The sequence below is a fragment of the Mus pahari genome, chromosome 5 (genome assembly GCF_900095145.1).
Source record: "Mus pahari chromosome 5, PAHARI_EIJ_v1.1, whole genome shotgun sequence".
Taxonomy (NCBI): Eukaryota; Metazoa; Chordata; class Mammalia; order Rodentia; family Muridae; genus Mus; species Mus pahari.
In genome coordinates this window covers 165,062,049-165,074,548 of record NC_034594.1, presented here as the reverse complement: position 1 = coordinate 165,074,548, position 12,500 = coordinate 165,062,049, and the positions used below count along the sequence as shown (strand labels likewise).

Below are 12,500 nucleotides of genomic sequence, written 5' to 3'. Positions count from 1 at the left end.
CCCCATAGACTAACAAGTTTGAGAGCCCTAGGTCATACAACACTCACAAACTCAGATCTACCCACACAGAAACAGGCACCCACAATGCATTTGGAAACATTTGTTTATAAGCCCTGCAGAGATAAACAATAGACTTAAACTCTAACACAGTGATGATTTATCCAATTAATATATTTCAGAGGACAATGATCATCTAAGGATATATAGAGAGACCAATCTAGCCTTGAGGGCCAAAGATCTGTCCACCTTTGTCTTCTGAGTGCTGGGATCAAAAGTATGTGCCACCACTGCCTGGCATCATCTGAGAATACTAGACACACCACACATACACACACACACACACACACACACAGAGCTCTGGAATAAACTTTCATTTAAACCCCAGTTACTCCAAACACTGCACATGAAAGTCTAGGACCAAGATGGCCACCATCTCTGCTATGTCTCTGTAGGTAGTGTCTCGCTGTCTTGAACTCGGAGCAGCCTCTGCCCACTACATTGCTGGCACTATGGAAGACATGACATTTGCGGAGCAATTTGTTGTCAAGGCAGGAAAGCTCATGGGTAAGGCTTCCCCTCTCCTTTCCTTCTCTGGGTTAAGATCTTTCAGAAGGGAAAGGGGACAGGATTGACTCCAAGTGGTCTTCCAAGTCAACGCACCCATCCCTTTGCAGGTGGACTGGACATGCTCATTCTCAACCACATCACTCAGACCTCTTTGTCTCTCTTCCATGATGATGTCCACTCTGTGCGAAGAGTCATGGAGGTCAACTTCCTCAGCTACGTGGTCATGAGCACAGCTGCCTTGCCCATGCTGAAGCAGAGCAATGGCAGCATTGCCGTCGTCTCCTCCTTGGCTGGTGAGTGGAGCAGGGGTCAGGGTAGGAGTGGAGACCAGAATAAGGCTATGGCTATGCTGGACTCTGTGCTGGGCACAAGTCCGAATTAGGTTTACATACAGGAAAAGTCACACTGCATGGACCTAAAATGCTTGTGGTGATATTATACAGAAGCCAGTGATACACAGACAGGTTCACTCATCGGGGACTTGGGGTGTATACTTGGTGAGGGAGGAACATGCATGTTGAAAGAAAGAGAAACTGGGGGGAGCTAATGCCCCCAAAAAAGTCAGGCTTGGTCAGAGCAGGACTATAAAATCTCTTAAAAGAACAGACAAAAATCAACAGCCCGGGATGCCCATGGGAGACCTGGTGTGTGAGCCATGCCTGGAGGAGGATAGGGAAAGGAAAAGCTGCTGAGGCGTAGCCAGTTCCCATCTTTTCACAAGAGCGACCTGGTCATAATGAACACAAGAGCGACCTGGTCATAATGAACAGAAAAGACTCTGCTTCCACCATAACCAAGAGCCACAGGGCAGTGGATTCAAAAGCAGAAATAAGAATCAAATCACTGAAGGACATACAGTAGGGTGGTTGGCTGGGAAAGGGGATCTAAAACATAACAGTGGAGAGGAAAATCGCTCTAGGGTTCTCAACCTTCCTAGTGCTTCTACCTTTTAATACAGCTCCTCATGTTGTGGTGACCCCAACCATAAAATTATTTCATTGCTACTTCACAATATAAATTTGCTACTGTTAGGAATCATAATGTAAGTATCTGATGTGCAGGATACCTGATCCCCTGTGAAAGGATCATACGACCTCCAAAGAGGTCGAGCCCCACAGGTTGAGAACTACTGCTCTAGGGTGTGGTGCAGCACTAGTGTCATTGCCTAGTCAACATCACCTAACCAACACCCACCCGGTGTTAATGCCCAGTACTGCGGGAGAGGGGACAGTGATAACAGTGTATACTGAGGGTATTTTTCTAAATATCAATTTGTAGCATTAAAAGTGAAATTTAGGCCGAGCTTGGTGATGCATGGCCTTTTAATCCCATCACTTGGAAGGCAGAGGCAGGCAAGGACTCTGAGCGCAAGACCAGTCTGGTCTACATAATAAGTTTCAGGTCAGTCTGGTCTATATAGTAAAGCCTTATCTCAAAAAAAAAAAAACAAAAAAAAGTAAAATTGCAGCAACCAACAAGGTCAAAATGGAACAAAGAAACTCTCTCTATGGATAGAAGTCTATGGCATGGAGGGAGATAGTGTGTCCCCTGCCCTCCCCCATGTTCTACACGATGGTAGAACCAAAGACACCACCAAGAGTCTCCAGTGTTGAGGATTCCTCCTGGATTCAGAACAGAAGTCCTACACATGCTTGCTGATTAGCAAAGATGTGGTTGGAAAGTCAGAACACAGGAATACAAATCAGCCTTATAAACTTAGTTCTTAGGATAGAAAAACAATAATAATAAATGACCTAGGAAACTATGAACTGTTAAATACTTCACAAATGTCAGTTCTTCTTGAAATGAATAAGGCCATAGATGTGGTAGAGTGTCCTCCCTTCTGGTGCAGGAAGGGCCTGTGTGGTGACTGGATAAAGGGACAGTGTGTCTGTGCCACCCGCCAGCAGAGTGATTGATATGCACCCCTGTGCTTCCAGGCAGCACAGACTCTGGCCCCTCCTCACCCACAGACCTGCTGAGCTGAAAGCAAAAGAGAGCTTCTAGATGCATACTGAGTAGGAGGGTGCTGGGCACCTCCCCAGAGAATCCCCTGCACTGGCCAAAACCTGTTCACTGGTCATGGTGTGGGTGGCTTTAATGATTTCTGATTCTGTTGATGAACCAAGACTTGCAGTCCAAGCAAAAGCTATTTTACCTTTGCCTAGAGAATTTAACTTTTATAATGCACATGATCTAAATGTGCTCTTCTAGAAGGAGGAAAGATTACCATAGACCCTAAGGATCTGATGGAGTTCTGATAACCTGTGCTTCTATACATTTTGGGGGATCTATGGAATGACGCTAATTTCCACAGGGTCTGGGAGGCAGAAATAGATGTGTGTGGTTCTCCCTATATCTGTCATTTGTGTGACCTAGAGTTCAGCCTTCTTGCTTTGAGGCACATCTTTGAATTTGCAAAATGCAAGTTAATTTTTCATCCTAAGAGAAATCTGTTCTATGATATACTGTTTTTGTATTTTTTCTATTTGTGCATATGTGTAGTGTTGTGTACATGAACATGTGTATGGTTTACCAGAGGCTGACACCAAGTGCCTTCGCCCGTCACTCTGCCTTATTTGTTTTTTGGAGACAGGGCCAGATCCTAGTGCCCACTGATTTGGCTAGACTGACTGGCCAACGTGCCCCAGGAATCCTCCTATCTCTTCCTATCCTATCCAATGTATGCCTGGCTTTGTTAGGAGATAGTGCTGAGGACCTGAACTCAAGTTCTCATGCTTGAATGACAAGTACTTTACTGACTGAGCCATTTCCCCAACCCTGGTCACTTCAGCAATCAGGAAGTACATTCATTATCTTTACTTTAAAAAATCTGAATCTCACAAATAAGGGACACTAAATATCAAACTGACCCTAAGGTCACATAAAATATATTGAGTTAGATTTGTGATCACTTACAATGCAGTGGATTCTTTGCTGGGTTACAATATGGAGCAATTGTTTGTTTGTTTGCATTTCTGGGTTTTGCACTTCACAGAGGGTTTATACTCTGTCTTTCTCAAGCTTGGCCACCTCCTTAGCCCTCCCAGAGATGGTCCCAATGCATGTGCCACAACTCAGCACCTTTCTTGGCCCTACTGAACAAGTTCTTGTCTTTCTCATAGTTAGCTTCTATAACTAAAACCAAATTTATCATTCTTTAAGCAAATCTAAATTCATTTTCTCCTATGAGCAGCCTAAGGTAGGCAGTCAAAGCAGATAGGATAGTCACACCCTATGAGGCTGTCCGAGAACCAGTTGTGTTGGGACTATCAGTCCTATAGTGTTATATTTGTCTGTCTGTCCAAGAAGGCTTGAAGTGATAATTGAATTCTAGCCATAGAAAATGAAGGATATATCCTGAAACCTGTAACCTTCAGACATAGTGGGCTACAGATGGGATCTAGTCTATATCCAAAACTAAAAATCAGAGGTTCTCCTTCTACAAAAGAACACAAATGTTGTTGAATTACTTCCTTCCATACCATCCATGCCAAGAAACATAAAAGAGCAGAAGAAATCAATCCAAGCATATCTGCAAATCCTAGCACTCAGGACACTGATGCAGGAGGATTGACATGAGTTCCAAGCCACTCTGGGTTATATATGGAGACTTTGACTCAAAAGAAGAAGGAGAAAAGAAGGAGGAGGAGGAGGAGGAGGAGGAGGAGGANGGAGAGAAAAGGAGAAAAGAGAAAGAAAAAAAGAAAAAGAAAGAGGAAAAAAAGGCCTAGTTGATATTTTGAAACAAGATGCTAGTGCTTGAATTTTACCTTAAAAAAAAAAAAAAAAAACCACTGGATTTAAAGAGAATATCTGGGAAAAGTCCATCAGCCCTTACTTAAAATGGGTCTTCTATGTTTCATTTTAGACATTGTCTTAGTTAGGGTTTTACTACTGTGAACAGACACCATGACCAAGGCAACTCTTTTTTAATTTTTTAAGCCATTTTTTATTAGATATTTTCATTTATATTTCAAATGCTATCCCTAAAGCCCCCTATACCCTCCCTACACCCTGCTCCCCAACCCACCCACTCCTGCTTCCTGGTCCTAGCATTCCCCTGTACTGGGGCATATGATCTTCGCAATACTAAGGGCCTCTCCTTCCATTGATGGCCAACTAGGCCATCCTCTGCTACATATCCAAGGCAACTCTTACAAGGACAACATTTAATTAGGGGCTGGCTTACAGGCTCAGAGGTTCAGTCCATTATCATCAAGGCAGGAACATGGCAGCATCCAGGCAGGCATGGTGCAGGAGCTGAGAGTTCTACATCTTCATCTGAAGGCTGCTAGCAGAATACTGACTTCCAGAAGCTAGGATGAGAGTCTTAAAGCCCACACCCACAATGACATACCTACTCCAACAGAGCCACACTTTCTAATAGCACCATTCCCTGGATCAAGCATATACAAACCATCACAGACGATAAAGCCGATTCTACTTTTGAGTCCTATCATTTTATGGGCTCCATAATCATGACCCATTATGCCAATCACATTCATGGCATAGGAACTGAGTATCTATGCAGCTTTCCCACCCCCTCCTCAATGTGTGGTCCTGTCCAAGGACTTAGTGATGAGCCTACCGTCTCTCCCTCCCACCCTCCCTCTTCCTCCTCCCTAACTCCATCTACCCCCATCTCACAGGAAGTCTTTTCAGCCAGCACCAGAGAAATTTAAACAAATCCTCTATCTTTTACTGCATTGTGAAAGGTCACCTTCAGAAGTTGTGTGTCTGTGTGTCTGTGTGTCTGTTTGTCTGTCTGTCTCCCCTCCTCCAAATCCCAATACTCCTAACCATAAAACAAAGGATACATACCTGGGTAGATGTAAGTTCTTCCTTATCAAGGAAAACAGTTTGAATTGAAACTACTCATGGTAATAAAGGACTAGGTTTCCTTGATCAAAATGAAGATACACTGAAAGAACACAGAACCTTGTCAATGGCCTCTAAACACTCGGACCTCTCCTTCAAAGACCCCTAACTGTTAATTTTTAAAAGAGCAACTTTTAAAAGATCCTTTGGATAGATGGATGGATGGATAGATAGATAGATAGATAGATAGATAGATAGATAGATAGATAGATAGATAGACATAGACAAATCTAATTTTCCATCCTATCGGAATGCATTTGTTCTCTGGCTTATTCAACCATCTACAGAGATTTCAAGTGTTTTAGTGCAGTTATACAGTTCTTCAGGCACACTGTCAAAGTTAAATATTCCCTAAGTTGGTAGTACATTAGTGAGAATGAAATCACTTGTTGGATTATAACCTTCATGTCAGCTGAGGACTGCCTGTGTGGTCTAAACCGAACTTAAGAATTTAACATTATAAGGAAGGAGAAAAAAAAAAAAAACAGGTTTCTCAACTGCACAGATCAACTAGCAGGATTCAGAATCTCCATAATGTTTGGCATAAAGACAAGAATGTACAGACGTTAATCTCCTTCAGCTCTGGTACTATGGCTTTCAGATGGTTGGCCAGAGTCTCAATGTGATGCTGTAGCTCACAGAGGTGGTAAAAGTCCGAAGGTGGTTGTGAAAGGGTGAGGCCCCAGGGTAGAAAGTCATGTTCACCCCTCCCCAAACCTATTCTGATTGCTCTAAGAAAATGTTCCTATTTACCTTTCAATCCAATTTACCCAGAAGTAATTCATTTATGAGTTGTTCTGAAACTGGAGTGTTGTGAAGGCTAGAAACATACAAGGTGAAGCATGTATGTAGCTATGTCATCTACAGGGGCTGGAAGAATGTCAAAGGGGTGAGCATGAGCCTCACCAGGGACCTAAAGCCTCCAGGAGGTGCTGTGGACAGGCTAAGATAATGACTTGGGTGAGTCCTGAAGGACTGAGGTAGTACCCGATGAATTGTCCTGTGTTTTATCTGCCCCTTAAAGGAGACATGGAGATTTGAACTCAGAAAGCCTCTCTAATGTAAACAGTAACATTTTTTTTTCAGGTTGAGGACAGCATAGTATTATCCATGACAATGGCTTCAAGTTTTCTCTTTACAAGGCTGGGTGGGCTGGCATGGTAACACATTCCTGTAATCATGGACCTTGGGAGGTGGAGGTAGGGTGGAGGCTCTGCTCTGAAACATAATGAATTTCAAGGTGAAAACAAACTCAAGTGTAGTGGAGCTGAAATCCTCAGAGCTGCCTCACTGCTGGCCACAGCTTTATTCAAGGCCACTTCTAGGTGAAAATGTCAACTTCCTCCTCATGGGTGAGGCGTATGATAATGCTACCAGCAAGTACACAGAGAAAACTAAGGCTTAAAGAGACAAGATGCACGTGCCTAACTTAGACTCAACACAGATGCATATTTAGGTTTAAAATATGGCTCCTGAATTTCTCAACAAAATGTATGCTGTAAAATAAGACTGTCCTCAAAGGGGGAGCACAGAGAGAAACAAGTGAATTCTGGGATGAATTCCTTGTGAAAAAGATTAAGAAGAGAAGGCGAGGGCAAAAGAAGAAACAATGCCATCAACTTTTAAAGCTATTTGTATGATATGAAAGTAATGGTGTGCACACAGTGAAAAGGAAGGGTGTGTTAATCCTGCAAAAACAAGTCAAGAGTCCCCTTGAAGCCTTCTACAATCACAGGGAGCACCTTCTACAAGCACAGGGAGCACCTTCTACAAGCACAGGGAGCACCTTCTACAATCACAGGGAGCACCTTCTACAAGCACAAAGAGCACCTTCTACAATCACAGGGAGCATCTTCTACAAGCACAGGGAGTACCTTCTACAAGCACAGGGAGCACCTTCTACAAGCAAGGGAGCACCTTCTACAAGCAAGGGAGCACCTTCTACAAGCACAGGGAATACCTTCTACAATCACAAAGAGCACCTCCAGTACTATAAAGAGACTGACAGGACACAACTCACGACAATATTAACCTCACAACTTGCAAAGTCAGCAACACTGTTAGAACTTATTGTTTTGAAGCTAAAAAAAAAGAAAGAAAGAAAGAAAGAAAGAAAGAAAGAAAGAAAGAAAGAAAGAAAGAAATGTTAGTTGTCATAGTTTGAGTTTCTCTAGTCACAGAATGGAATTGGGGTGGGGAGGTACAGACAGTGTGCTAGCTAGTTTTATAGCTACTTGACACATGGAGAGTAATCTGAGAGAACTCCCCCCACCAGACTGGCCTTCGGACGAGCCTGTGGGGCACTTTCTTGATTGGTGATTGATGTGGGCGGCACCACACCTGAGCTGGGAATGTTAAGAAAGCAGGCTAGGTAAGCCATGAAGAGTAAACCAATAAGCATTAAGTCGTGAAGAGTAAACCAATAAGCAGTAAGCCGTGAAGAGTAAACCAATAAGCAGCTCTCCTCCACAGCTTCTTCATCCTGAGTTTCAGTAAGCAGCTCTCCTCCACGGCTTCTTCATCCGCTCCTGCCCTGAGTTTCTGCCCTGGGTTCCCTGGATGATGAACTGTGCCCTGTAAGATGAAATAAGCCCTTACCTCCTCAAGTTGCTTTTGGTCATGGTGATTTGTCCAAGCAATAGAAATCCCGACTAAGACAGAAATTGGTATGAGGGAGTTTATTGCTGCAACAGTCCGGACCATGTTTTAAGGATTGTGGAAGGGCTTTAGAACTTTGGGCTAGGAATGCTGTGGCATATCCAGAGCTGGATTTTAATGTTCTGTTGTGCGAACTTGGAAGATAAGAACACTGAGCTACAGATGATGAAAGCCTGGTCTGGGAAGTTTCAGAGGGAAGTAAAGCCTCCATCAGGGCTATCTGAATGAAACTTTGGTCTTACTGGGACAACCAACGCTTATCAGCTGTCCATGCAGACACATCTACAGCTGTTCCTGCTGCTACCACTCCAAACTCAGTTACATGCTTGATGTTTAAACATAACTGACTGGTATAATCGATTTTTTAAAAAATATATACCAGGATTCATCCTTAAAACAGCACCAACCATAGAAATACATAGACTCTGAGTACCCCAGTAGAAACGGAAAAATTAATGAAGCAAATATCGATTATACAGGATTAGCCCCAGTCTCGTTTCCAGCCAGGGATTTATGGGAACTGAAAGCTAATACCCAGAAGCACATGAGGTTCTGAACACTTTGTTACTGAGAATGTGAAACAGATTTCACCAGAAAAACAACTAAGGCAAAAGGAATCCCAACACAGATGTGATGGACCATACTTATGTGATCTTGACTCAACATTGATAAGATATTATTAGAAGATCAGAGAAGTTAACAACTAGTGTCAGTGGCTTGAAAACATTTTATTAAGAATGCTGCACAGTAGGGCCAAAAAGACATGAGCAAAGCCCTTGCCATGTAAGCCTAAAGACCAGAGTTCAGTCAGTCCTGCAAACTAAGGCAGAAGGAGAAAACCAACCTTCTGACCTCCACAAACATGGCAAGGCATGGCACTCACACCCACACCCAGACACCCACCTCTCTCTCTCTCTCTCTCTCTCTCTCTCTCTCTCTCNCNCNCNCNCNCNCNCNCNCNCACACACACACACACACACACACACACACACACACACACTCACACACATGCATGCATGTACACACACATACAAACACACTAATAATAGTAACAGTAAATAAGCTTGAAAGAAATTCTGCCAGTATAAAACAATATGCCATGGAGGGAGATGGCTCTGTCTGAAAAGCGTTGTTGAGTACAAAGGAATGGTGCATGATTTGAAAAAAAAAAATAAAACCATGTATATATATAAATCTAAAGAAACTGCTTCAACAAATGCAGAATGAGAATCCCAGGGAGAACCGTGCTCTTTGTTCTTGGTATATAGAACAAAGATGCATCTTACAACTGTGGGCCTCTCAGAGTTGACAAAACACAGTAATAAGGTGTCACCTGAAGGGCAGGCACACTGTAACCTCTAGGTTACACCTCTACCAAATTTAGCAACAATTATACTCTCGATTGAATAGATGGTAAAATATCTTGCTAGTGTTTGAACTTATGATTCCATGGTTTTCCTTAGGCTGCAAAGGGGATACAGAGCTACGTTTTCATCATTTTCTCTTCCTAGGCTTTCATGGCAGGACTATCTGATGGGGGCACTGTTGGCCTCCAGGTGGGGCAATTCATCATTGCTGGGACTATTCCACATACTGTGGAATAATTCAGTGTAGAGCCACTCAGAGAAGAAGAAGGGATGAGACAGGTGTCTTTGCAGAGGAGGGACATGACAGGCATGAGCAAGATGGGCCAGCATTGTGTCAGGGAGCAGCAGTGGTGGTTGGACAACTAAAGACACAGTGAGACAGGGATGAAGATTCAGAATCTAAAGAGGGAGGGCACATAGCCGTGGGCACAGAGTGTTAGAATCAAGGGTTGTGGGACCACTGGTATCCTGTGGCCTGGCTGGAATGGCTAACAAGGGCTTTCATATGGAGGGTGGGAAGGCAAAGAGAGAATAACCCCAGACTAAGGCGTCCATGAATACCTGATGCGCGCGCGCGCGCGCGCATACACACACACACACACAAACACACACACACACACACACACACACACTCTCATGCACACAAACATTTACTCCCCTTGCTGCAACTGAGAGACTTCAGTGGGTCCCAGATCTTGTCTCTCTGTGTCACTAAAAGGACCCACGCCTCTAGACACAGCAGCTCCAGGGCAGAAACAGGAAGTACAAGAGGCTCTGAGTCTACAGCTCAGCAGCACAGAGCTTGCCTGGCTTGGAAGGCCCTGCGTAAGATCACCAGTACTGGAAAGAAGGAAGGCAGGAAAAAAGGACAAGCAAGCTTAAAAATCTTGTTTTGTCAGTGAGTGAAGAAATGGTCAACGGGTAATAGGTATACAGAGGCTAACTTTAAAAGGATTCCACTAGCCCTGTCTGGGACTTCTGCAGCATTCAAATAACTGTAACAAAATGGATTATAATCTATTACATGCCATAGAAAACAATGAGTTAATGATTATACAATCACTACAATAAACAAACGGAGAGAGGAGGCGTCTCCCCCACATAGTGGAGGGCCAAATGATAAACAGAAAGGAAAAGGACATTGGAGAATTGCCAGTTAGCAACCATCATGGTAATCATTCATCCAGGACACATTAATGAATGTTAAAACCAGAGGCTGAAGGTTAAATAAGAAACAGGGCATTTATATGATCTCAAAGTGCCACCTGCTCAATCACAGACACAACAACAGCAACAATAACAACAACAGCAGTGAATTCAAAATTGGCCAAAGAACTTGAAAAGATACTTTCCCAAAGAACATACCCAAATGCCCAACAGAAACATGCAAAGATGTTCAACATCTCTAATCACTAGGGAAACCCCAAGTATGGAGAGAAACCAACCCATACCCACTAGCATGTTGCTACCATGACAGGCAAGAAGGAAAGAAGGAAGGAAGACAGAAAGAGAAGAAAGAAAGGGAAGGAGAGAAAGAGGGAGGGAGAGAAATGCAGAAAGAATGGAAGCCCTGTATATTAGGAGGAGGGATGTAAATGGCACAGCTGTGTTGGTGGGGGGAACACCACCACTCCTCAAAACATTTAAAAACAGCATTGCCACATAATCCTGCAGCTCTACTCCTGGGTAGATACTCAGAGGGACTGGAGAGATGGCTCAGCATTTAAGAGCACTGACTGCTTTTCCAAAAGTCCTGAGTTCAAATCCCAGCAACCACATGGTGGCTCACAACCATCCATAATGAGATCTGACACCCTTCTCTGTTCTCTGGTCTGTCTGAAGACAGCTACAGTGTTTACATATAACAATAAATAAATCTTTAAAAAATAGTATATGGTCCCAACCAGGAGGAATTCCTGACATACATATGGGGCAGCAAACAAAATAAGAAGTGAGGTACTGAAATATCAGGAGTTGCAGCTGGGCCCAGGGGAGGCAGAAAATGGAACTTTATGTTTAATGGGTATAGAGTTCAGTTTGCAACATAAAAACTATTCAGGAGGTGGTGGTGGAAGCTATTGCACAACAAGAATGTGCCTGGTGCCACTGAACTGTGTGTTTAAGGATGGTTAATATACTTTTGAAATAACTCACTTAACATAATTACTGATTACAGGGGGAAAGAACAGTCCCACAGTAGAGAAATCACAGTGTTACTCCTGAGTCCAGTGGCCTGTGATTAACATCACCAGCCACAGAATGGACTGGAACCCTGTATCAATCTGGTGGGACTGGATATGACGAACATAGAATTACTCCTGAGACTACCAGAACTGAATAGTTCAAATCAAATCATGCCAGAATATAAGACAAATCCAAATAGCAGAACAGTTGCCGTAAGCGTGTTGGTGTGTGTTCAATGGCCAGCTTCCCAAGAAAGGAAACTTTTTGAAAACCTGATTGGTAGTATTTCTATAGTGTAAACAGTCTTACGTTGGCCATAGGCTGCTTGCAAAATTCATAAACATTGATCCATCAGCTCTTCATATTATGGCAAGAGCCAGTCATGGCATATTGGCTGATACAGGATAAGTACCTATACTTCCCAATAGTGTCAATGAACTTCAATGAGAGACTGGAGAATTATTTCAAGTAGAAGTGGACTGACAAGTTCCAACATGCACGGTAACTCATGTTCTTTGGGGTGCCTTTGCTATAAATTATATGGTAGAGACAAGCATCCAGACCTCATGGTGGTCTGTGGATTACAGAACAAGACTAGATTAGCATTTCTGCAGTGGGTTGGATGGCGGCCCCTGAAAGATATCCACATCCTATAGACATAATTATGTTTAGAAGGATCTTTGCAGGTTGAATTGAATTAAGGCTCTTGAGGTAGAATCACCTTAGAGTACTAAATCCAACAATAAGCTCCCCATGAGAGACACTGGACCAAAGATGGAGGGAAGAGAGGCCATACGAACATATGGTCACAGACTAGAGTAGGAGCTCCATTGGCAATGCTGG

At 43.3% G+C, this 12,500-nt stretch overlaps 1 protein-coding gene across 1 annotated transcript in view; it reads left to right on the top strand.

Moving 5' to 3' along the window:
* The window catches only part of Hsd11b1 (hydroxysteroid 11-beta dehydrogenase 1), a 21,029-nt gene that overhangs the window by 1,652 nt on the left and 6,877 nt on the right, over positions 1-12,500 (top strand). The window contains exons 3-4 of the mRNA XM_029539382.1: positions 453-564; positions 675-860. Of these exons, the coding sequence (XP_029395242.1) occupies positions 453-564; positions 675-860 (298 nt within the window). The remainder of the gene's footprint in view (positions 1-452; positions 565-674; positions 861-12,500) is intronic.